At 44.5% G+C, this 25855-nt stretch overlaps 1 protein-coding gene across 1 annotated transcript in view; it reads right to left on the bottom strand.

Annotated features, from left to right (window-relative positions):
* The window catches only part of dlg2 (discs, large homolog 2 (Drosophila)), a 164894-nt gene that overhangs the window by 25150 nt on the left and 113889 nt on the right, over positions 1–25855 (bottom strand). The window contains exons 9-14 of the mRNA XM_030792097.1: positions 25118–25287; positions 23278–23414; positions 22688–22832; positions 21972–22113; positions 8065–8221; positions 5735–5837 (exon numbers count right to left, since the gene is read on the bottom strand). Coding sequence (XP_030647957.1) covers positions 5735–5837; positions 8065–8221; positions 21972–22113; positions 22688–22832; positions 23278–23414; positions 25118–25287 — 854 coding nt within the window. The remainder of the gene's footprint in view (positions 1–5734; positions 5838–8064; positions 8222–21971; positions 22114–22687; positions 22833–23277; positions 23415–25117; positions 25288–25855) is intronic.

Below are 25855 nucleotides of genomic sequence, written 5' to 3'. Positions count from 1 at the left end.
AGGGAAAAGACAGACCTAAGGCGGTGACCCTTTGCGTGCCGTTGCCAGTGGCTGTGCTCCCCTCAAGCAGAGACGGGTGTGTGATTAACAGAGGCTCGTGGGGGGAAAAAAAAGAAAAACACGGGCAAACACACAGAGCAAATCTGCCTTGAAGGTTATGAACGCACAACAACCACCGAAACAGATGAATAGACCAAAAGAAAAAAAACCTCCAAAAAAAAAGAAAACCCCAACATCTCTCATGAGACGATGATTATCTGAAACTTTAATTTTGAATGATGCATCTCAGTGAAACTAATTAAGAAAGGTGACGTTATTTGTTTGGTGGTTCAGACTATAAATCAAAAGTCTGAATTCAGTGAGTGCCACTTAATGACTCTCCCAGTGCGCCTGCCCGCTGAAATCTGACGGGAGCTGCGAGCAATCTCCAAATGAAAGATGCCTCATACTTCATCTTCGATCTTTACCTGGCAACCGCAGGTACTGTCATTTCAAATGAACCTCTCTTTCTTGTTTCGAGTTCTCCAAAACAAGATCAATATGTGTGACATTAGGTGAAGAACTATTATCTATTGAAAAAAAAAAAAAACCCTCTTTAGCTTTCACAAAACACAGTTCGTAAACCTAATTATCAGCTAATATATATCGAGTCCTCCTGTTTTCCAAATGCAGATCTTTAAATTTCAATCCTACTCAAACACAGTAAATGACGCATGGTCCAACTTGGCCCAAACACACAAAAACAAATTATGAAGATCTATTGTTTTCAGTCCAATTTGGAGCTGAAGATAAGTGTATAGAGACAATTGGGGAGAACAAAGGATAAGAAAGGTTAGTAATAAATCATTGTGTATGGTACAATATTAGAGGTATTATTCATTCAGCTTGCTCTGGGTTTTGCGCATAATGATTAATGTCCTAGGCCTTAACTCTACAGACTGGATAAATATTCAACACGGAACTAAACATGTCTGAGAATCCTCTATGCCGATGACAGTAACCGTAGCAAGGTCTCGATGTGGAAAAAATAACATGCCTGTACAGGCATTAGCTGTCAAGAAATGACATCTTCATCTCAGCAGGAATCCCATTACTAAGATTTAACAGAAGCTCCTCCTTGATAAGGCCAATTGTGCAGGAGCAGCAGCCAGTGCTCTGTGCTTGTCTGTGTGTGTGTGCGTTTGCGTGCGTGCGTGCGTGCGTGTGTGGGGGGGGGGGGGGGGGGGGGGGGGGGGGTGCACTGACAGACTTCAGTGAGACTGCTGGGGGGGGCTGCCCTGACGCAGCTGGAGCTGTGGAGTTTTATGCTAACCTTAACGGACAGCTCAGCCCCCCATGCATGGCTTTGGGGGGGAGGGGGAGGGGGGGGGGGGGGGGGGGCTCTATATGACGCTGACAGGTCAACACTGTTTCAGAGACAAGCACACACAGACATCCACAGTCACACTCTCACGTGAACATACACACACAAACACACACACTCACAAGTGCCCAAATCTGAAAATGCCAGCCTCAAAAAAACCTCACCGGCATCATTTTACCACTTCACTTTTTCAAATGCCAAATCTGAGGGAGAAAAACAGACACACTTTCACCTGACAAACACAGCGTCCTTTCAAAAGGCCCCTTTTCTGAGCCACTAGAGCGGTGGAAATACTCATCTTCTCCAAACATAAATATCTTTTGAAAACCTATTCATAAAAATCAGCAGCTATTTTTCTGTGTGGTTGCAGATCTGAGTATTCTCGAGAGGGGAATAAAAAAACATAGGCTTACATATCAGTAACCCCACATGAAACCAAAAAATATGTGTTAGAACATTTAAAGAATTACTTTCATCAAGTTTTAGACCTGTCATTGTAGTCTTAAGAAAGAAAGAAAGAGAGAGAGAGACAGAGAGAGAGAGAGAGAGTGAGACAGAGAGAGAGAGAGTGAGGAGGTAGGCATGTTTGGTTAATAACAGGATCTGTCTGTTTGCTCCTGAGCTATGAACAACCTGAGGACACTAAGATAAAAATCAGGTGGGATTATTTATTTATTTATTTTTTTCCAGAGACAATGTGTAAGCTTGCCAACGCCGACTGACCTGTTATCTAATCTGCCCGCCCCGTTGCCGATGCTTCCCTCCCTGTCTGTGCATTGAATAAACACAAAAACCTCTTCTCTGCTGCAGACAGCTCCCAACACACCGACAGATGTGCACCTGTGGCCCTTGGCCCATTTTCCAGCAACATTTATTTACACTACGGGGGGGGGGCTTTTACTGTAGGGATGAGCCGTTGGAAAGCCGTTGAAAACATGGAGAAAGAGATGGGCTCTTTTATGTCAAGCTGTGCGTCCTCATGAGCCACCGTCTATTCTCGGTCGATGACGCCTCTGTCCTCTGTTAAACGTTACGGTATCAAATGTGAAGTATTAAGCAAATTTCTACTGCTCTCAGCTACCACATGGGCATTGACAGGGCAGGTGTATCGACTAACGTTTCTGATGCATCCATTCCCAGGCTGGAAAAAGTATCTTATTACTGATCAAACATTTTGAGCCGAATGCATCAGCGAGGTTCCTGACAGTGTGTCCTTTTTTTTTTCCCGCACAGACACATAACAACCATCACCTGAACCGTTGTTTGTGTTTTCCAACCTTCTTTAACTGTTTTCAGAGCAGGTTCAGAGAGAGGGGGAGTTCACAGGTAACGCAGTATTAACATCAGTTCAGTGAACTCCCTGTTGAGAGAGTCAGTCGAGCATTTGGCCGAGGATTTGGTAAAGTTCCCTTCGGAGCTAAGCTCAGCAGGCTCGTTGCCCGTTTGGACCAGAACTGCAAGCTAGCACTTACTCGCGAGCGTTTTTAACGAGCTCCGCTACTTTCCGTGAAATCAATCACCGACTGCGTTGGAGGATTCTGTGCACGCTGCGGGGGAAAGGACCATGGAAAGATAAATAGCTACAATGCTAAAACAAATCCTCTGAAACAATGCAAATCCCCCAAAGTGCTGACTGGACCTTAATGTGAAACTATTCATATTGATAGCAAATTTGCTGTGTACCTCACCTTCTGTTAACCAACTCACTTTCCTTTTCACTTCGCTGGCGACGAAAGAATTGCTAAAGGGTTCACTCCTGGCTGTTGTTGTGGTTAGCATTGATTAATACAGAGCGCTGGAGCCCCCGACAGAGACTTAGCAAACAGCGTGACCTTATCACGGTGTTCAGGCTTAATGCTTGTAGACGAGTTAGGAACATTCCAAAAAAAGTTTAGATTCCAAGTCGAGAGGCAGAAAATGCCATTTTATCTGGACACACCCAGCACTGTCTGTCTAATAAACATCTTACTCTACAGTCATCTGAATAAAAGATGCTTAGGTTTCCTTTAGTCTAGTTTTGTGAGGGCCCGTGTAGGGGGCCGGTCTGATAAGTGAATCTCCTGGTATTTGGTGTCAACCAAACCGCCTTCCCCCATCTTTAGCCAAATCCTTGCTCCAATTCTGTTGCCCCAGGCCTCATCTGTTCTCTCTGCGGTCTTCGCCAAAGGCTGCACAACCAGACCCGTGCCACCCTGCACACAGAGAAACGGGCTTCCCCACATGGGCAGACGCTGGTACTGCCTCAGGTCATGGAATAGGATTAGGGGCAGATGGATATATTTCGTCTACTGTTACCACGGGAATGCAGGTCTTACTGTGGAGGATCAACTGTACAAACCAGTTTCAGTCTGAAAAGTGCATTGGCGTCACTGCCTTTAACAAACTGCTGTGACTATGAGACTGAAACCTGTAAATACGAAACTTTGCATGAAATTGTAGAGCAAACGTATGCTGTGTCAAGTGTCAAGACAAAGAACGAAACTTAGCCTCTCTTAAAACAAATGGTATCCAAATATTAGGTTAAAAACCTATAGGTTACAATGACTATATATATAACTGCGAACACAATGTCAAATACTGACCTGTAAGACTATAATGCAGTGCTGTGATAAGAGTTGTGCTGCATTTGTTGGGGGGGCAACACACTACACATTGTCACTGTGTCATTGTCATTGTACATGAAGCAGTCCAGGGTAGTGTAAAACCATGCGTCCATGCGACAGGAAGTGTGTGTGTGTGTGTGTGTGTGTGTGTGTGTGTCTGAGGTATTGAGGGAGCAGAGGAGGGAGGGCTTAGGGGTTTGGGGACACAGAGAGCAAAATGCAACGATCCACATTGCTAACCGCTAACTGCATGCCGCTGTGCTGCTACCGGAGTAGAAAACTCCTTCACTGTTCATTTAATAACCGCCATACAACACGTACTGGTGTTCCTCTAAATAAAGAAGCTGAGCTTCATGTAGCTCACATCTTGATGAATTTCATATATCTAAGAAATGTAAAACTTTCTCAAATTTCCAACATTTGTCTTTTAAAACCACAGAGGGGTTGCACAGGTACTGAACCCCACACTCTGTGGGTGGGTGGGCTGGGGGGGGTGCTGGACAGATGCAGGGGAGAGGAACAGTGGGGTAGGTTTGATGAAGTGCAGTTGCATACATTGACAAGAGAGGCTGCAGTGCGCACACAAACACACACACACACACACACACACACACACTGGGTTGGGTGTCTCAAACCCCAGGCATATAGTGTCTGTGTGGCAGGCAGCCGTGGTGAAAGGTGCCGTCAGGCCAAAGTGAGATGTGGTTTTGACCTGGGCACTTTTTTCACATGTCACAAACCTGCAACTGGAGGCGGGGCCCGGCGCGGGGAACACAACGCAAGTTCTGACGAGTGGGGAAAAAAAAGAGAGCGAGTCATCAGTATAAGACTTGGCCATCCAGCAGGAATGTCTGTCTGCACTTTCAGCACAATAAATAAGCGATACCATCTACATAAATATCATTTCCACCTCAGCTGACGTATCAATACATCAACACCCAAAGGAGAGCAAAGTAATCAGCCATCACACAAAGCCCTGGAGATACCTCACACAAACACACACACACACACAAACACACACACACACACACACACACACACACACACACACACACACACACACACACATTCATTATACTGTTACTAATACAAAGTTTAACTATCTCCATAAACTGCACACTTAGAACACAGGACCAAGAGAATACTCAGTATGAAAAGAGTGAGGTAAATTATCCAGGAGAGATACCAAATTCTACCAAAACAACAGCTCAATAGCAAAGTCAGTAATGAGCCTGAATTCACTAAACCTCGACTAGCAAACAACTGCAGCAAGTCCCTCAGCCGCTGATCTAAGCAATTACAATTCCAAAAAACGTTGATAGCCGTCTACTCAAAATCGTGTGCATGGGGAGTAAGTTTAAACCCTCTCCGCAGTTCTCAGAACATCTCGCATCCAAGCAGTGAAACGTGACATTTGAGAACATGAGATTTCCCATGTCTGTAATGGTTAGGCTCTTCTCCGTCCACGACTCTGACTCACCCTTGCTGGAAAGCTCGGCCACAGAGGCAGCCAAATGGAATCATTTAAATCAGACATGGCAGGTGGAAAGTCACTGAGGGCACTCACGCTGCTCTGTGCCAGTCAGAGGTGATGATGCCCTGGTTTAGGCCGGACTTTGACCCAGAAACGTCTGAGAGACTTGTATGTACCCACGCCACCGTCCCCCACCCATTCCAGAGGTCACAGGTGACCTCTGAATCACATGACCCCCGTCACCCACCCCCAACCCCCCCCCACCAACGGTTGGTGTGGCGGTCGGACACCTACCCTCTGGTCGGTATTGGGCGATGATGGTCACAGTCTGGCCCGCCCCTTTCAACGCTGCCGCCGCCTGCTCATGAGTGGCACCTCGCAGGTCGATACCATTAACCTGAGGAGAGAGGCAGAGACGCTCTTTTACCACACCGACCAACACAGCATCCAATCAGAGTCTTAAACAGGCCCATCACCCGTGGTAAAGGCATATACATCTTCACTGTATTGCACATACATTATTGTATCGACGCAATACATTGACACGGCTGGAAAGAATTCAGTTTCACAATAGAAGAGGGTGTTTGATGGGTTAGGAGTTTGATGATTTGTGGACAGGAAGTTTCATGTTCTGTCATACGTTGACTGTGCAGCACGAAAGGCTGAAAAAACTCATTACACTTCGGATGCAGAGCACTCAGTATGCAACTTTCTCCAAAAAGGAAAAGAAAAAGAAAAGGAAAAAAAAAACTAGAGAAATCTGGTCCACTCGGCAACTTCACCTATACCACGACGATGTGTTCGAGACAGCAATTCTCCAAAGGACTGTCTCTGCGGACTCGATCAATTAAAACAAACGGCAGCGAAGTCGGTCGGGAAGCATCCGGTAGTGTGTTGATTGTGAGTAATTAGAGACTGGCTGAGGAGCAGTCAAGCAGTAACAGGGAAAGCTATAGCGCTGGTCTGGCGCAAAACGCGTGTGGCAGGTGCAGGAGTCCTGCCGTTATAGAGGAGCTCATCAAAGAAAACCAACAGCTCCACACCACGTGTTTTCAGCCGGTAGAGTGTTTGTATATGTGTGTGTTTTAAACATGTGTATGTGTGTGTGTGTGTGTGTGTGTGAGCATTAATAGAGTAAAATCTGCCCTGTGTGTCAGCATGAACTCAAGAGGTACCTCAGAGTTATTCTTAGCTTCTAAATCAGGCCACTGCCATTTTCTCTCTCTCTCTCTCTCTCTCTCTCTCTCTCTCACTCTCTCTGTCTCGCTCTCTCTCTGACCCGAGGCTAGGGCTGGAGGAGGTGCACTCTGTTTGCACTCGGTCTGAGGGCCGCGTTAATGGGAGAGAGCAGGGGAGCGGAAGTGAGAGAGCGGAGACTGAAGGACAGGCTGCCTATGGTTCTGACGAGGTGTAGATGAGCACTGATGATCTCTGAGCTGCGGGAGATGAGATGCTAAAGAGCTTTTATTTCTATCTCAAGTGGAATGGGGATTCTGCGCATCTCACTGTGAAACTTGCTAATTTTGGTAGTCTACTGTCGCTGCGGTGGAGGATGGCGTCTAGTGATGTATGTTGGTGTGCGTTGATCGCATGACTTGGTATTTATGTTGCTATGCGCTTTTTATCAAATTTGTTTGGCGTAGAAATAAAATACTGACTAATCAAAAGTGCTGCTCCACTGCTACTTTTAAAAATGAATAAAGATGTGTCATAATATTCTCGAGGATCAGACTCCAAAGGCGTTTCCTCAAACTACTACCTGAAACATCCGTTTCTTTTAACATGAAACATCAGTAGATCAGGCTCAGGTTTGTTAGTCACATACTTGCTAATATGACAGTGCCACCTACTGGCATGAAGGGGCTCTACATCTCTCTGTTCTTTTACTCTCTGTTAGTTAAATATTATGCTTTGTTGAATACAAATCTTGATATGAACTGATCTGGTGGTATCTTTCCAGAAAAAACTGTACAACCCTATACTAAATTTGTTAATCTGATTTTGTGTACAATGAAGAGTACTTTATAATGTGTTATTGTGCTATTTTATTTCACTATAGAAATTAATTAATTGCATCAAGTATGCTCAAAAACTGAAAGAACGGACAGACTAAACCAAGCTAGAGATTAAAGTTTGCTGTTACTTGGTTTCTCCATTGAAAATTCTTTTAGTTCTGGACCAAGCTGAAAAACCTGCTTATAGAATCCAAAGACAGTGCATATTCACCACCACTGCTTTCTATTTCTCTCTGTGCATATCTGACATGCAACGTGAAACATGTCAAATAGATGTAGCACTGCATAGATGCGTTAAAAGCAAATCTACACTAACTGCTATAAATCTGAGAAAAAAAAACAGCACAGAGTTGATCAACTACGTGTGACGTATCCTCATTTAATCCATTCAAAATAAAAATGAGCGTGATAGAACGGAATAGCTCAGACTTTAACGTGCATTACCAACATCAAAAAAATACTCATTATGATAACAGCTGACAACAGTATCTGTTTACAGAAGAGTGCTGTATATGGTAAACGTGAGCCTGCATGCGCGAATGCAGACAACAAAACTGTCTGTTTCTGTCTGTTTCTCTGTGTGTGTGTGTGTGTGTGTGTTTAACTCACAGAGAGGATCTGGTCTCCTCGCCGTAGCTCTCCGCTGAGGTCGGCTGGACCTCCCGCCAGGATGAAGGAGACGAAGATGCCCTCTCCATCCTCTCCTCCCACGATGTTAAAGCCCAGGCCCGTGGAGCCCTTGTGCAGCACGATCTTCCTGGGCTCCCTGTACAGACAGTTCAAATAGTACATGAGCTCAGAGTCTGTTGGGCTTAGCATTTTTACCCCTCAAACCGCTGTTATCGGCCGCTCGACACGCGTAAACACGCACACACAAACACACACGCACGCACGTATGCACACGCGTCAGGGCGAGCATGCATCCAGAGAGCCTGCGCGTCAGCACGCGCTCCAATGTCGTGTCGGCCGATGGCAGGTACCCAAGAGAAGGACTGCTCTACTTATAGGGCATCTGTCCCATTTCCAATTGGTTTCCTGGAGACGGAGCGTGAGCTCACGAGGAAACACGCACGCGTGCGCGCGCACACACACGCGCACACACCCATGCTCCACACCCACCCTCCTAAGTGAAAGAAAGCTCTGGTATCTGTGAATAGCTCCCACATGACTGATGTGAACCAGGAACCAGGACATTTTAAGGACACAGCTTGTGTTTACACAGTGAAACGAAAAAAAAAAAGGCTTGCGTTTATTCATAACAGCAACATGGCTGAAAAAAAACACTAAGAAAGTTTATATACATGTACATTTATGAAATAGCTGTTAAACTTTACCACAGAAAATTATTTCAAAAATAGGAAAAAAAAGAGAGATTTTGGCCTTTTCTGTAATACCATTACTATCCTGAGGGTGGCATAGTGTCAAAGTCAGCCTGGTCAAGTGAGTACATCACAAGCTGGGGAACTTCTGACATCTCCATTTCGAAAGGGGAACCAGAAATGTTTACAGATGGTGGATTCTTCTAGATGGTAACAATAAGTGAAAGGGCTTAAGACAAAGCCTTTTCGGTATGGCAGGCTAATCCGCTAGCTACGCCTGTAGGTTTTGCTCCATCTCTCGCTCGTTCTCTCTCCTTTGACCTAGTTGTGGGAGCAGGGTTGGTTCATACATTCCGCTCTTTCTGATTGGCTGTAATTGGGCCAGTATGACTGTTTTTTGCCTTGAGTGTGAGATCACCCCGGGTCAGACAACCAATCCTAGTCAAGCATTCACAGAGTGGCAAGACTCTATGCTAGCACAGTTCCTCAGGCACATCACAAAGCATGCACATCTATCTAACTTCATGTCCTCCCTACATAAGCCTATCTGTAACACAGTGACCAATGTGAGAACCATGGTCAAAATGAGGGGCATCGGGTGTTTCGAGGTTTGAATTATGTCAGACCCCAAAACCTGCCTAAAACCTGTCTAACATTACATTTAATTGTCAAAATGTTTTTCAGTTAGGAAACATTCCGGATACATACCAAAAGGCAAACCAGGTTAAAAAAAAAAAAACAAATCCCAGTAAACGAAGTGAAGAGTACAGCCAGTAACTATCCACTGCAGAACAGAAACACTACCATCCAATCTCACACCCTTTCAAACCACTAGATGGCACTACATCCCACGAGATTGCATTGATACGGGGAACAGATCTGGAGAGTGTCTGAGAACTTAAACTCAGTTTAGTTTGGGGATTGTTGAGTTGTAATGACCTTTTTCAGGTGAAACAGAGATGGGCATTCCAAGGTTAGATAAATCTGTCACTTGTGTGTTTGTCTTCCCTCTTCTCGGGAAGAAGGTGCCAAACAAAAGTCGACTACAGCCTCACTACCGCAGGAGGAAGAACGATGGATTCTAACTACGCAGAACTGTGGAGGAATCAGAAATCTCCTTGACTAAGATCAGTGTGTGTGTGTGTGTTTGTCTGTGTGTGTTTGTGCATGCGTGCGTGTGTTTGTGCGTGCGTGCGTGCGTGTGCACGCGCGCGTATGTGTGTGTGTTTGTGCGTGCGTGCGTGTGTGTGTGTAAAACCCAGTGTGCTTGTACCTCTTTAATTTGACTTATGTTTACATAGCTCAGGAGACACAGGACATAACTGCGGCAGACTGATTGGAGTCATGCGGATTGAAGAGAAACATTGATCATTCTGAAATCTCTCTCATGTGTTTCCTCGGTTTCTGATCTTCAAAGCAACGCAAATGTGACTCACATTAAAATCGCATTCTAGACAAATCTAAACCCTTAAAGATTCAGCAGACAACGACTTGATCAAATCACTATCTCGCTAGAAGAGCAGTATTATGGTTGTTAATAGTAAAAATTTGACCTTTAGGATTTCCATGGACTAAATGGGTCAGCGTTGTTGAGGCATGTACGTGATAATACACATACACAGAAACTTCTACTGCATTAACACTGTACGTAGCAGAGCACTGGTCTGCTGTGAGTGCAATTAGCAGACAGTTCTTAGCATACAGTCTTATTATCACAAGTTGAGAAAGTCATCTATTCCACAGTAAATACATGAGACCCCCCCTGTGACGAGAGTCACGAAACTGGGAGAAACATGCAACTCTCCAGAACCATAGTTCTTATTTGGTTCTTATGCTTGGTGCTCTAGAGGCTTTAGAAAGCTGTCTAAGCCTAGTTGTGCTGCTGATTTAGATGGAAGAGGTTCTGAATAGTGTTAGTTTGTTAAATGAATGCTGAATACCAAGCGAGGCCCGGGTGCAGGGCCTGTTCGGTGGAACAGACGGATGGCTGGAGCCGGCTTCATTAATCAGCGTGCTGGGTGCTATCTGTCCCCAGTCGCCCATGCTCTGAGCCCCTGCGCCATGTCGGTGGTGAACCCTGCGTCGCCAGCTGCAGCACGGTGATAGCAAAGGGAAGGGGGGGAGACAGTCAGAGCCTTTTATCAGGGACCACTCGATTCTCGTTCTCCATAGCACCGCTCTCAGGAATCTCAACAAGCTCCTGTCTGTCTCCCTAAGATACACACTCGCGCTCCTACATATGTGCGTGTACACACATACACTCTCGCTCTCTCACACACACACACACACACACACACACGCCATGCAGTCTCTGTTGCCTGGCCCACCATCTTAGGGGTGCAATCAACAACCAAGGCTAGCGCGTTTAGCGTTTCAAACCTTGCATCCAAAACAGGAGAGGGAGAAAAACAAACAAACAGAGGGTAATGGTTCTCAATTGAAATTCCAAAAGCCTCTCTCTGATTGCTATGCGGTGGCCTGCATTAAACATGCGACTCCATACGCCTCCCTCTCTGCAGTCATATATTGCATGTCACCTCCTGTTAGTTTCTCCCTTGCTCCTTCTGTTTATGCAGGGCCTTTCCCAGCAAAGGCCTCTGCAGCATGGAAATGATGCATTAATGCATCAAACAGGAGACGTAAGCTGTCACTTACTAATGGTTAACCGTACTAATCAAAGTGACAGTCATTTTAAATACTTTCAGTTCAATCAAAAACGCATCTACAGATTTATAGCAGTGTATCGCGACGTCGTATGACGTCATGCCATGCCTCTTAGCTCTGAAATAATCAACTAAAAAAAAAAAAAAAAACAGAACAGAAGCATGTGAATGACAAAAAGAGGGTGATGTGACATCATCCAGTTTATAGATGAGAGAACTGGCTGGTGATGAAACAGAGAGACGGCAGCTCTGACCGCTGACTCAGAGAGAGCTAAAAAGAGTGTGAACTGATTAACGTTATTACTTTGCCCCGTGTCATTCCGCTCTTTGATGGGTACCTTTGGTGTGACACAGACCTTACAGTCAGTAATGTGGGATGTTCGCGCCTCTATTCAGCCTCTTCACCAGTGAACGCTACAGGAAGTGGCAGCGGAAGTGCCCACGCTCGCAGGAAATGAATGCAACGCGTTCCCGATGAGTTATCGACTCGCGCAGCGCAGCAAGGTAAAAGATCTGGCCGTCGTTTTCACGGCTCGCAAGATTTATTCTGCCGTCTGATAGTAACCAACTCCTCAAGATCTCAAGGTCTGACTTCCACGCAAACTCTCATCTGTCTCAATTCCACACAGACTCTAGATACACACATGAGATGTACGGACACTTCGCTACAAGATCTGGTTTAGGATCACTTTCAACTGCATCAAATCCTTGGTGGCACTCGTGGGAGAGAGGGAAAAAAACAAACAAGTGGAAACCAGTGTACTAAGGATCTTTCAACATTTATATCTTAGAGAGTAACCAGCTTAGGGGCATTAAACAGAGAAAGAGAGAGAGAAAGAAAGAAACTGTTGGCAGGTTAATAGCTTACTATTTAGCATGTACTGGACTCTTGCACGTAGTCTTGGGCTCTCTCTTTAAACTCATGGGATAATGATACATCCGTGTCGTGCGCAATGGTGGTATCGGCCTGCTTTATTTGAAGCCATGAAAACGAATGTAAATCAGAGGCCTGAGGCTATGGCAGGACAAGCTGGCACAGAGAGAGAAAGAGAGAGAGAGAGAGAGCGAGAGTGAGAGAGAGAGGAGCACTTAGAAGCTGATGTGGATTCTGATGGAGGATTATCGGATTCAATTCATGCTGAGACACTCCTAGTGATTCAGCAAGTGTGGCTGATCGATACTCCTCAGTGGTTAGATTTTCATCAAGCCTCAGCCACACCGATAAAAGAACGGAGAGTACGTGATGGACGGTGACCCGACGCATCGATATGCGTGTTGCGCGCCCCGCTTGAGAAAACCTCGCCACGGGAAGATTGGATGGCCTTTTCCGACACCTCCAAGGTCAATACGGCTGTCTTTAGCCCGTCACCACTTTGACACGGCGGAGGGATCACGGTACAGATTGATTTCGGCAAAAGTCGAAAGACACTTTTCTGAGTCTACTCCTTTCTGTTGTTTCTGTTGTAAATGTATTCACTGACTCTGTGGTGGTGCAATGGTAAAACGAACTAAACAACGACTAGACACAGATTCACAGAATTCACCGAGAGGTCCTGTTCATAGCCAGTCAGCAGAGAGACCCACCTCTCACGGAAAACACAACGTTTCTGTCTGTTTTTCCCTGCCACCGTGTTATTCAATTTGTGGCTAAATAAGTTGCGGAAAGTGGTTCTTTTCATTTGGTCGATTTCAGTGCAACAATGGAGAGAATAATAATTTCAACACTGCTAATGCTGGCCTCTTCAGACCAGTGCTTGACCTACGCAACAGTTACTGTGTTTTGTTGTCAGGAGAATGATAGGAAGGAGGGAGGAGGGGGGGGACTGTAACCTTTACAGAAACGCTCTAGATTCCCCTGAACTTTTGCATTTTGTCCAGAGGGGTCAGGTTGAAAGAGAGAGTTTGATTATTTCCCAGTTCAGTGGAGCACGCTGTTCACAATAGGGCAACACTGCAGCCTGTAATTGGATTAGGGGTGAGAAAAGAGAGAGAGAGAGAGACACAGAGAGAGAGAGAGAGAGAGAGAGAGAGAGAGAGAGAGAGAGAGAGAGAGAGAGAGAGAGAGAGAGGCATTGTGTTTGGCTCTGGGTACCTGGGGAACACAAAGCTTACTGGGAGAAGGATATGCCATTCCACAGGACTGTGAGCACCTTGGTTATATATTACACAGCAATTTAAATGGATTATGCATATTCATAAGGTAATTAGCCAATGACATCTTAAAGTCATTGTGCAGAATATGACTGTTGCAGATAAGCCAGTCATCATCAGCTGGTGTAACTCAATAAGAGACATCCCGAATGACAGTCATGTTAACAGGCAACAGAAACAATGTCTTTTCAATAAGGTGCTTCATGTTTTACATGTGTTTTAATAATAAAGTGATGGGAATGCTGTCACATACACGCTAACAGCATCAGAGACAAGCTGGATTGAGATGCTAACGCTAATTATGTCGTTAGATGTAAACAATTTGGTGACAAGTGGAATGTACTGCACAATCCATCTATGTCCAGTTCTTCAGGAGCTAAGACAAAGTGCCAGGACTTTAGTCTTTTAAAGTTATTATCAGAAAACATGTCCTCATGTTTGAGATGATTAATATGTTTTTCAGTCCAATGCGACATTAAAATTTCAGCGTGTCATAAAGCAATTATTGTAACAAATAAGGCCACACACCATCCGTGGCTTTATGGAGGTGGGGGGGGGGGGAGAAAAAAAAAAAAAAAAAAGAAGTTCACATTTCATAATTAATTAGCTTTGAACGAAAGAACCAGACCAATGGAATCGTGATTTATGCTCTGTCTCGCTGAGCCAATGTCAACATCAATGTAGCAAAAGTAATGCACATTTTCCCCCTCTCCTACATGTCATTAATCATTCACCATCATGGAAGCTGTAAGTTACAGCAAAAGACAACCTCCCGCCATTGCTGAAGTCTGTGAGGTGAAGCAGAGGAGCTCTAAGCCTGGTGTAAGGCGACCCATCTCTTTCAGAGCCCAGATGGTGTGTGGACCATTGGAAGAGTCTGGGGGTATCCTAATTTGTGCTGTCAGACACATTGGAGCTGTCAATACAAAGTCGTGTTCTCCGAGATGACTGAATGACGCCAGGCGGACCCGGCTTCTCGTTGACATATCAGCGGAGACAATCCTCCGAGCAGAGAGAAAAATATTTGAATATCGTCCTTTAGGGTCTGTAAATGCATCAAATCCATTTTCATTGTAGAGAGGGGGAGGGGGGGGGATCACGTTGCCTGAACTTTGCATGAAAGGTCATTCTTGTGTTCTGAATTCTTCATCCATATGTGGAATAATTAGGGATCAAAGCCATATTTAATAATCATATGACTAAAATGAAAAGCCACTGAAAACAGCACGAGAAATAAGAGACAATTAAATTCCTTTTGAACATTTTTTCAGTGATCCGATTCAATCCCAGGGGCAGAAGCACTCGGGCTAAAATAACCCTGAAAACTCAGAACAAAAGCTCACTATTTCTGCTCACTATTACAATTACCATTGAAAGAGCATGTTTTGCTATTCTGCCGCTCTAAACAGCCCCAGGATGACTCGTATTACTGACGGCAGGCCAAAGCGCGGAGGGGTGTCAAAGTCACGTCCGGCAGGGGCTATCTGAGGGTAAGGCTTCACGAGTTAGAGTGTTTAAGCTGCAGTATGAGGGTCAATTGAGCTGGGTCAAGACCAGGTCTCCTAGCTCCTCTCTTTCTCTCTCACTCTCTCTCTCTCGCTCTCTCACTGTGGAGCAACGGCAAAGACACGCCCACGCGCCGAGGGCCTACGGCACGATCCCAGCGCAGATGACTATTTTTCACGGATCTCCTACCGCTGAATAAATTAGTTCTGTTTAAATAACAAACCGTCATCGCCAAAAGACCAAAAGACCGAAAGACCGAAGGCAAAAAAAAAAAAAAAAAAGAGATGAAGATGAAGAGAGAACAGGTAATTATTCATAAGGCGTATCATTAAATTTCACCTTTTAACCATTTTGGAAAGCTGTCAGGTAGCGACTAAAACATTTAAACGTTTATGGCCTGTCTGTTTTTTTTTTTTTTTTAAAGAGTTCAGAAATGCAAATCGCTTCAATTCCCGACAGAGGCAATTAGGAACTGCTTGATCATTCATGGAATAATTCCCAAATAATTAAGATTCCACCCAAGCAAATAAAAACAGCACGTCCGAAAAAAGAAAAAAAATAGGGAAAAAAAGGGGATTGAGGGTTGGGGGGGGGGGGACAGCTGTCTGTCAAAAGACCTGAGAGTGAAGCAATGTTTGCCATTTATCCGGCCACCTGTGCTGCGAAAGAAACCAAACAGTCCAAGGCCTCAAGCGCTCAGGACGCGTGTGTAATATTCCATTCCCGGAAAACAGCCACCGCTGATTGCCAGCAAAGAAACAAGGAATTGAGTTTAATCATTAGTTGAATCAGCAGCAGGAGAAAGGGGGTGGGGGGAGGGTTCGTTGCTCATCCGGTTACATGCAGGACTGAAAATATAATGTGCTCGCAAAATCGACAGAAACAATTTACAGAGCCAACCGACAATAATTAAATCAATACCAGGAAGTTTATGATGTGCTTTCAACTCGGATGGCTACGGGCAATTGGAGCTCAACTTCAACCAATAGCATGGCCGAGCGTTGACCTTGAAAGAAGATGTCAATGAGCATCATCGTGTCAACAAATAAACACACACACACACATATATATATATATATATAAAAAGGGAGACGCTGACAAAGTGAGACACTGAGAGTTAACTGAGGGGGGAGTGGTGCCAGAGGTCTGAATCAGCACCAGCATGTGCCAAAACAATTACACAATCTCCTCTCTTAATTATCAGGATTTGAAAATACACGCTATTCGTGTTACACAACCGATTATGACACACGCTTTCTTTTGCGTGAAAATGTCGCGTTTTTTGGACAGCGAGGAGCGTATTAGTCAGTTCGGGGCTAAAAATGATAGCTTTGCGTTCTTTGTCTGAGTCAGACCTCGGGAGGGTGGGCGGGGGAAGACAGGACGGGCATGCGGGGGATTGCGGGGATGGGGGGGGGTGGTTACTGGACGACCCAGTGACGCGGTGGGCATGCCGTGCAGAGGGCCCGTGAGGGGCTCAGTACCTGGTGATCTCGGAGTCAGGGAGCAGGCCTACGTGATAGTGAGGGAAGGGGATGGAGTGCAGGAGGCTTTTGTCGCACTCCACGGGGGAATAGTGACGGGGAGAAGGTGCTCTGTCACACAGTTTGTTCACAGTGCTGTAAACTGGCTCAGGCGGCCTGGAGGGGGGGAGAGAAACAGAGCAGAGGCAAAGCAGGCCGCGTTAGTGTAATGCAGTTAGGAAAGAAAAAGAAAAAGACAAAGAGAGAAAGAAGAAAAAAACAGAGAGAAAGAGAGAGAGAGAGAAAGAAGAAAAAAAAACAAAGAGAAAGAGAGAGAGAGAGAGAGAGAGAGAGAGAAAAGAGAGGAAGGGAGAAGAGTTCCCCGGTTAATTTAGCATAGCGTGTTTGTGAAAGTGGAGCTAGGGTTGGAGCTGGTTATTTTTGTTGCATGTTCACAATCCAGTTCGCTCTTCTCTTTTTTGCTTTTCCGTTACAGAACAAAAGATAAGAAAACAAAACAAAACAAAAGGATGAGGTGGCAAAGTGTGGTTAGGTTACCATGACAGCCAAAGCATCACCACATCATCACATTCATCCTTCATTATGTAAGATGCTTGTCCATAGCTGCTTCCTGTGTTGATCTTACAGCTGTGCTCCATCCTTACCCATGTCTCTATGAACTGCCCGCGTTAACACTACATATATATATATATATATATATATATATATATATATATATATATATATATATATATATATATATATACACGCAGAGGGCAAAAACGAGTCTAACCCTGCGTTTACGCTCTGCCAGTGCTAACAGCATGGAGCCTCTTCAGGACTTTCCACTCCAGCAGATCACTCAATGAGCTTCACTGAGCTTCACGTCAACAAAATCTCTTCGCTGCTGCAGCACTATGTTCCTCCTGCTTTCAGTGGAGAACAGAGCCATTTCACATGGGATGCACTGTGCTACATCTGAGTTAACTCTTTAGAGTTCAGCCATGGTAAATGAGGGAATACTGACATGTTGGTTTGGTGGTAGATTGGAGACGTATACGGAAGACTCTTTGTCTTTTGTTACGATATTAATATCATTGATCCTATCATTCCTCAGAGCTCTCGTAGCGAATCAAAGAGTGTCTGTGAGCAAAATAACCAGTCTCACTCGCAACTCTCACCTCAACTGGAAGTGCTGGGAATCAAACCTGTGACCTTCCCCATCATCTAATGAAGGATTTCTGATTAGAGAGAGAGGACAAATCAGTAAACAGAGCAGACAATGACTAGCATTATATACCACGTAATGTATACAGCTATATCAGAATGACAAATTATTTTAATTTAACAAATGTGTGGTACATATTAAGTGTTTGTTACAGGTAGCATGCGTACAAAACAATTTTAAAACAAACAAGGGGGGAAGGGGGGTCTTAACGAGCCATACAAGACAAGACAAAGAGCCCCCCTGCAGAGAACACACCTGGGTTTGAAACAAACACTGAGACACCACTTAAAGGGCAACGACATCTCCACAAAACCCTAACCATTATTCTGCAGTATGTAAATGTAGACTTACTGGTAATGCATTGCATCATAGCATAGTGTCATATGTTAGTCTCGTTTACACACTTGCGTGTATAAATCAATGTATTTTATTTCTCGAAATGGGAAATAAAAAGCTTTTTGGAAAATGAACACCCGCGTTGGATTAGATTTTCCATCTGAGAGTCTCCATGTATGGAGTTTCTCTGCTATCTCTCGGTGGGAGGCTGCTTAAGGGAGTTGTATGTGCTGCTGTTGGTTGCAGGGCTGTATTAGCCATGCTTTTGCTCTTGCTGATATTATCAGCTCTTCAGTGGCCCAGTTTTTCCCCTCTTCTCTCTTTCCCTCCTCCATGTTCCAGTCCGCGGCCCGTGGCTCCGGGTCACGGCCGTCCACTGGGCTTTTCGCCCCGAGTGTGCTGCGCAGCAAACATTCCCCCCCGCACTCTTTCTCTCCCTTCACACACTCTTTCGTTCCATCCTTCACTCTCTCATTAAACTTCTGCCTTGGTTTTCTTGCTAAGCGCTGAAAGCCACACTCCTGCCCTATCCTCTCCTCTCTTCTCCTCTCTTCCCCTCTCCTCTCCTCTCCTCTCCACATTGCACTTAAGCTCCCTTTGCTTCTCCCCTCTTCCCTGATGCTCTCCTCACACCTCATTTGAGGTTCCCCGCAGTGTGATAACACAACACAACGTATTGCATCCCAGCGTGTCCTTTAGCTCCATTGGCAGGGGGAGAAGCGCGGAGCTTGCCTATCAGACATTGGTGCAGAGGGTGTAAGTACTGTTGGTGCGTCTGAAAGGCCGTGTAAACGCAGTTCTGAAGACAGGGCTGTCGTCGCTCTCCTGTCTCTGCTGTGCTCAGTTGGGTCCCCGCGGGCCTCTTGTTTAATGGCATCTGTGTGTTGTGTCATAGTACAAAAATCAAACCAAGCGTGCTGCCAGCTGCCGACACACACACACACACACACACACACACACACACACACAGTGGCAGGGCCGTTCAGTTCAGATATGTTGCTGACTCGAGCTCTGTCAGCCAGAGAGAGAGAGAGCCACGTGCTTGTAGCCACTCAGTGTTAGCCATAGAAATGAAAATCATTAATGTCAGCAAGCTAGCATACACTCTGCTCTCCGCTCCAAGCGTAGCCTGCCAACATCTCCCACTCAGCCCCCTGCATGTAATCCCTAAAGCCCAGAGCTTTCCAGCACAGACACATTCAATAAAGAATGTACTGGAAATGTCCACATTTTCACATCTAAAACCTGTCTGACAAGAACGTCTCTCTTCGTTTTGAGCTAGGAACCGAGCTACGGTAAAAGCAGGCACACAGCTAATTATCATAGATCGTTTTAAATGCAATAGAAGAAAACAAGTCACATTACACAACTCTTAATTAAAAGAAAACAACCTCTGATTTTATCACAACTCCATAAGGACACTTCGGCGTATGAAAGCAAAGTACGTCAGACATTCAGCTACACTTATCATCTTTACTCTATCTTTGGCTGACAGTCACTTTTCATGACTTAGGTAGTGGAGTTCAGCACTAATTGACTGGTCAACTGCGACAGCACTGCTGCATGAAGTATGCTCCTACTTAAGCATTTGAATGATTGATAACTGACAGCACATGTGACTCTGTCAGGTCCCCTTGCAGTGCACAGCAGAGGTAGTCTTCATGGTGACCCGTTTCACCGTTCTGAGCGAGACCCGTTTCACCGTACTGAGGGAGAAGCTTAACGTCACAGATACCAACTCTCCTCTTTATTAGCTGCCCCTTAAACAAATTCTGTCAATTACTTAAGCACATCCATGAAACATTTTCTGTGGCTGTAGCTACGTTTGCATGGACTATACAGAATCGTGAGGACTTCTGCCATGGTTCTAGCCATAGTCGCCATCTTGGCTCTAAGGATCTTGCTTTTCATATTTTACCACCAGTGAGAGGACATGAATCCATAAGAGACATCACGTGGTGTGAGAAAGCAAATTGAGAAGGTATTATAGGTAGGAGGGCAATCTTATCCAATTTTCAGTGAAGAACTTGTCTGAGGAACAGTGCTATGTTCTTGCCAACCAGAGGAGATATGGAATAGATCAGTGGGCGTAACTAAAAGATTAGCCCATCCCATGAAACACCTGGACCCAATAAACCTCTTAACCAAGAAGAATGGGTGGGTTTAATCCTTTCCTTCTAAAAAGCTTAGGCATGAGGTCAATCCCTGAACAACAGTTTCTCCTCACTTTAACACCGTGTCGCAAAGGCATGAGACAAACAAAAAATAAAGAAATACTTTACGAAACAAGCAACTGTGAAGTCAGAAACTAACTTTAATGATGACAGACTGTCATACAGTCACACACAGAACATTTTAACAGGCCTTCCTGTTGGAGTTGTTTGGTAAGGAGATTAAAGAGGCACTTTGAAATGAGTGTGCTCTCGGGCACTTGGCAATTAGTTATTCTGTTTCTGTCAGGCTAACACAGAGAGACATGAATGAGACAGATGGGAGTGGATTTGGAGTCTGAAGTCAGTGGGGGGGTTGGGGGGGGGGTGGTTAGGCCCTCGGGCTTGTTGGCTGGGCAAATAAAACATCATCTCTGAATCTGCCATGACATTTAATAACAAGCTCTCTCTCTCTTTCTCTCTCTCTTACATATAGTTAGCCCTGACGTTCACTGCCTTGTATATCTCAGAAAGGCTAGATTCCCCTCTGAAAACATATCAAGGGCTTTATCCGTCGGTCGACATGCGATATGGCTCTGAGCCAATAACGGACAGGATTCTGGGGGGGGGGGGGGGGATGACCGCTCCCGCTCGCGCTCCCTCCCTTAAGCTTCACACGTCTGCCACATTCCCATCAAGTAAGGGCAGCCGGAAAAAAAGTTTCCCCTTACAAACACTCTAATGATTCCAACCACAAAACAAACTCATTTGTCTCACATTAACGCATTACATCGCGATGCCAGCTGTTCGAAGTGTCCTAACAATTCCCCACTTTTCTCCCACCTTTAAGGGTGTCTGTTGAGCTGGCAGCTTGATAGAGGATTAAGTACGGAGAGCACATAGTGGAAGAGGGGAGTTAAGTCTTTGGTGATAAATTGTGGAGAGAAAAACTCGTCAGAACCTAGAAAGTTGAGGACGTGCCCCAGCACTTTCTGATGCGCTAACTTTCCAGCACCCAGACTGGATATGACATTTCCACTCAGAAAAATTAAACGGCCTGGGAGAAAACATATGCCCCTCATAAAAATAAATAAATCAAAACTCTGGATGCATAAAAGTGAAGTTTTAAATTTCTCTCCTCACAAACATTTTCTCTTCCTTTCTTTTTCATTCTTTTTTTTTTTTTTTTACGTAGTAGCAAAACCATGTGTGAAATCTACAAAGCATGTCAAACTGCCAACACTGGAAACTTAATTCCAAACAAATACATAGTTTTTTTGTTCTGATGCGTTAGACTGATTATGCTACTAAACCCCTAAGCATTTACTTCTTCAAGATCATTTTAGAGACAGCCCCTCTAGGTGACAGGACAAAAGACTTTAATTACAAACATTTCAACAAGAGGAGAACACAGAACCACGCAATAGCATTATTATTGGGCACTGGACTGACAGAAGGAGGTGAGACAGTGATGGGCAGTGAGACAGGGGTGGACAGGGGAGTGGACAGGAAGGGGGGGGGGGGGGGGGGGGTGTCTGGGCTAGTGAATCCAAAAGCAATCCCATCACAAGCTGTGATGACATTTTGGTTTGCCACTGGATTCTCAGACAATGACAGGGGCTAGACAGACAGTCTACCTGTGGGCGCTGGTGTCTGGTATGAAGGGAGGTAATTACCGTAAGAAGGAAAAACCATCCAACCTGTTAATGTCCTCTTCCCCGAGCAAGTGTTTGGGGATGGGGGAGTACCTTCCAGGGGAAATGGGGGGAAGACTGGACTTGTAATCTAGAGTACCGTTGTTGCCAGGTGAAGAGATATGATTTTCCATCGCTGGAGAGAATGCTGGAGGGGAGAGATAGAGAGAGAGAGGGAGAGAAAGAGATACGCAGCTGGTCACAGCACAGCATGACGCTCCTACAATTACACAGCCTATGACACACTCGCTAATTACAGCATCTATCGGGAAAATGCATCTTCCCTTTTTTCCAGTTACTGCACTTGGTTACAGAAGCGCTCAAAGGAAAACAAGAAAAAATATTTAAAAACAGTAACAACACAAAAATACCCGTAACAAAATACAATTTGGTACACCCAGTTATAATCAAAATAAGTCTCTCTCTGGGACAGCAGTGATCTCAGCTGAGGTGTGCAAGTATAGCGTAACCTTCCTTTATCACACATTATTCATGCATTTTTCCATACTACCAGTTGTGTAGTACAATCAAGCGACATAAGGATCTTGATAAAGATCTTTATTTACTTAATTCTGCTCCCAGCTATACAAACATTTGACAGTTAGTGACCATCACCCCCATGTTCCCATGCATTCCAAAGCAGTTAGCGTTTGTACTGTTTGTAACACTATTGGTAACATTACAGGTAACAACGTCACGTAATAAAAGTAACAGAGACTTACAATGTGTGATATCTGGAGGACCATAGGGATCCGAAAGGTAAACACTGGTAGGCTTCCCCACCTTTAGATAGACTACATCAGAAGTATTCTTCAATATGGCTACAGCTTCCTCGTGAGTGACTTCCTCCAACGTGTAGTTGTTTACCTGAATGAAGGACGGGAAAGAAGGAGAAGGGAGGGAAATCCCGTAAATCCAGGGCGTTACGTAAGAGCCTTAACTCACGTTCCAGTGGTCAGTGACAAATCAGAGTTGCCAAATGTGACTTGACTATTGGATTACACAGGATCCAGATCCCCACACGGTTCCACAGGAGGCTAATTAAACCAAACTCGACTTAAACGAGATCAACATCTCTCAGGAAGCAAGAGCAAACAATGACGGCAATTGACATAGCAAACGAGAAAAAAAAAAAGAAAAAAAAGACAGCGTTGCTTCTTCCGTTGAAAATGGCGAACTCGTGGTGAGGAGAGAGAGAGAGTGGTTCTGATTGTTGATTGGCAGAGAAATCAGTAAGTCATTAAAGTCACAGAGGCAGGTGGAAAGGAAACATTAGAAAAAGGGGGGCGATCAGCGTCCTCCATTAACTCACCATGAGCAGCCTGTCCCCAACCTGCAACCTTCCGTCCTTCTGAGCTGCTCCACCCTCAATGATTTTGGTGACGTAGATGCTATTGTCTCCCGGGATGTGCTGGTTACCAACTCCACCAGCGATGCTAAAACCCAGCCCTGAGAAAGAGAGAGATAAGTCGAGTTCATTCACAATATTCTGACAGATTGGATCAAAGTCTCTTGGTACAAGTACTTACACAGGAGTACAAAGGACCTTGAATTCCACAGGACCTTGAGCAATCCAATCTCTAATTTAAGGGGGGGGGGGGGGGCATAATCCCACTGCAGAGTGATTTAGTGCTAGTTTTGTGAAAACAAAATAATCAATTTAATTGATTACCTTTTTGCTTTTTTAATGTCACTATTTTTCAGAGATCATTATAAATGATCCATTGTTCTCATTTTGAATATATAATTTGTGTGGTGAAGTTTGGAGCACTGAAAACTTAATGATGGGAAAAAAAACAAAAAAAACAAAACATAACCAGTCTGCCCAAAACAGGTCGTGAACCCCCAGTCAGAAAAGCATAACAAGTGAGCTCAAGGCAGAAACCACTGGCACAGTCACCAGACTTAAAGAGAAACGTTTACCACAAAATCACAACTGACATACTTATTTCCACTTCATACAAATACTGACATTTTTAGAAGTAGTTGTACAGTTTCATATTACTCCAAAATATACTGAGATATCAGCCTTCATTATTACACAGCTTCGTCGAATACACGATTCTGATTGGTCAATTATGGCATTCTATGATGTGTTACTTCTGTATAACAGACCACTGCTATGTATAACAGACCGCTGCTAGGGAACCCATTTTTAGCGGAGGCTAGTTTTATTTTTAAATCAATAAAATCATTTTTAAATCAATATTTTCTGTCAAATTATTCATTTCTCTAGTAAGTAGTTGTGTAATCAGTGGGATAATGTACAGCGAGCCAGTCATTATAGCGAAGTAAACTCGTACTGGGTGATTGAAAACCGCATCACCCTGTCGGGGTTTATTTTGCAATAATGACTCCTTACATAATGACCGGCTCCCACCACATTATCCCTCACATAACACAAACGTTCTACAGATTGTCCCACACAAAAGTGGAGTGAGCGCGTATCAGAATTTTCGACGTTGGATTTTTGGACGACAACCACAACGTTTGCGTAAAACACACGCTGGTACGACAGCAGAACTCATTTATCCATTTATTTACTTTGTTTTTCTTTCTTCCTTTTTTGTTTTTTTTTTTTATTTTATTTTTTAATGCTGGAGAGCACCTCGCCTCATGGTACGTGCTCCTCGGTCCACACAATGCTGATTCATCTCCTTACGCTGAATAATGCATCAAAGCTCCTCTGCCTCCCTGAGAAAGGAGCGTGTGGCTGAGGCGGGCGGCTTGGGGAGACGCTACTTTGTTTACTGCTCCTCTAAAACACATTCTGAAAGAGCTCATTTGCCGACTTTTTTTTTTTTTTTTCTCCCTTCTTCTTCAGATCTTTCTTCACTAATTGCGCGCTTTAATTGCGCGAGTTTCGTTCAGGCCGAAGGAGGGATACAGACCTTGGGGGTCTTCTCATTGTTTTTTTTTCTGAATTAAACATAATGAAAGTAATTTTACTGAGGGGAATTATTCGGTTCAAGGTAAAAACAAATAATTAAGCACATTTTTGACAAAACTGTGGCTAACTTTATCTGCTAGCCTTTAGAGACTGTATGTGGAATATCCTAGGGACTCGGAGTTACAGAGAGAGAGAGAGAGAGAGAGAGAGAGAGAGCTAAGAAAGAGAGAGAGAAAGAGAGAGAGAGACAGCTGAAGACAACCTTTTGGTCCTTTGATGAGTTTGATCTCCATGACTGTCTCAAGCATGGGTCTCCTTCTGCGGACATAGAGCCGTACGATGGAGCCTGCCACCTTCAGTGCCTCCACGGCTTTACTGTGTGACACCTCCGACACATCCGCATCGTTCACACGCAGGATACAGTCGTTCACTCTGGAGGGAGACACGCACAGAGAGAGAGAGAGAGAGAGAGAGAGAGAGAGAGAGAGAGAAAATGATGCAGTGAAAGAGACACAGAGAAAGCAATGTCAAGAGAGAGAGAGAAAAAGAAAGTGAGAGAGTGATAGGGGGAGGGCTACAGGGAGAGGAAGAGTGAGAGAAAGTTAGGGGGAGAGAGAGAGAGATAGATACAGAGATCCAGCCCAAAACAGCAAAAAAGTTCCATAATGTTCTTGGCTATATTTATGTTTTTGTCCATGTGTGTGCATTCACAGACACACATATGTAATAAGAGGCATAGGTAAACACATCTATAACTGTTCCCTTCTTTCTAATTTTTCTCACTGATGACTAACATTAACGTGATTTTTTTTTGTTTCTTTTGTTTTATTTTACGCTCTGAACAATCTTCAATAATATGAACAGTATTCAGCAGTATTCTGAACAAGTGGTCACGCCAGTAAAGCAGAGAGCAAGAGAGAGAGAGGGAGAGAGAGAGAGAGAGTGCTCAGCCTGAGATGTGAGATGGAGAGCATCCTCCCTATGGAGAGGCCCAGAACAT

The sequence above is a fragment of the Chanos chanos genome, chromosome 15, assembly GCF_902362185.1.
Source record: "Chanos chanos chromosome 15, fChaCha1.1, whole genome shotgun sequence".
In the NCBI taxonomy this organism is placed as follows: Eukaryota; Metazoa; Chordata; class Actinopteri; order Gonorynchiformes; family Chanidae; genus Chanos; species Chanos chanos.
Note: the sequence above shows the minus strand (reverse complement) of the source record. Positions and strands in the feature narration are given on the sequence as shown.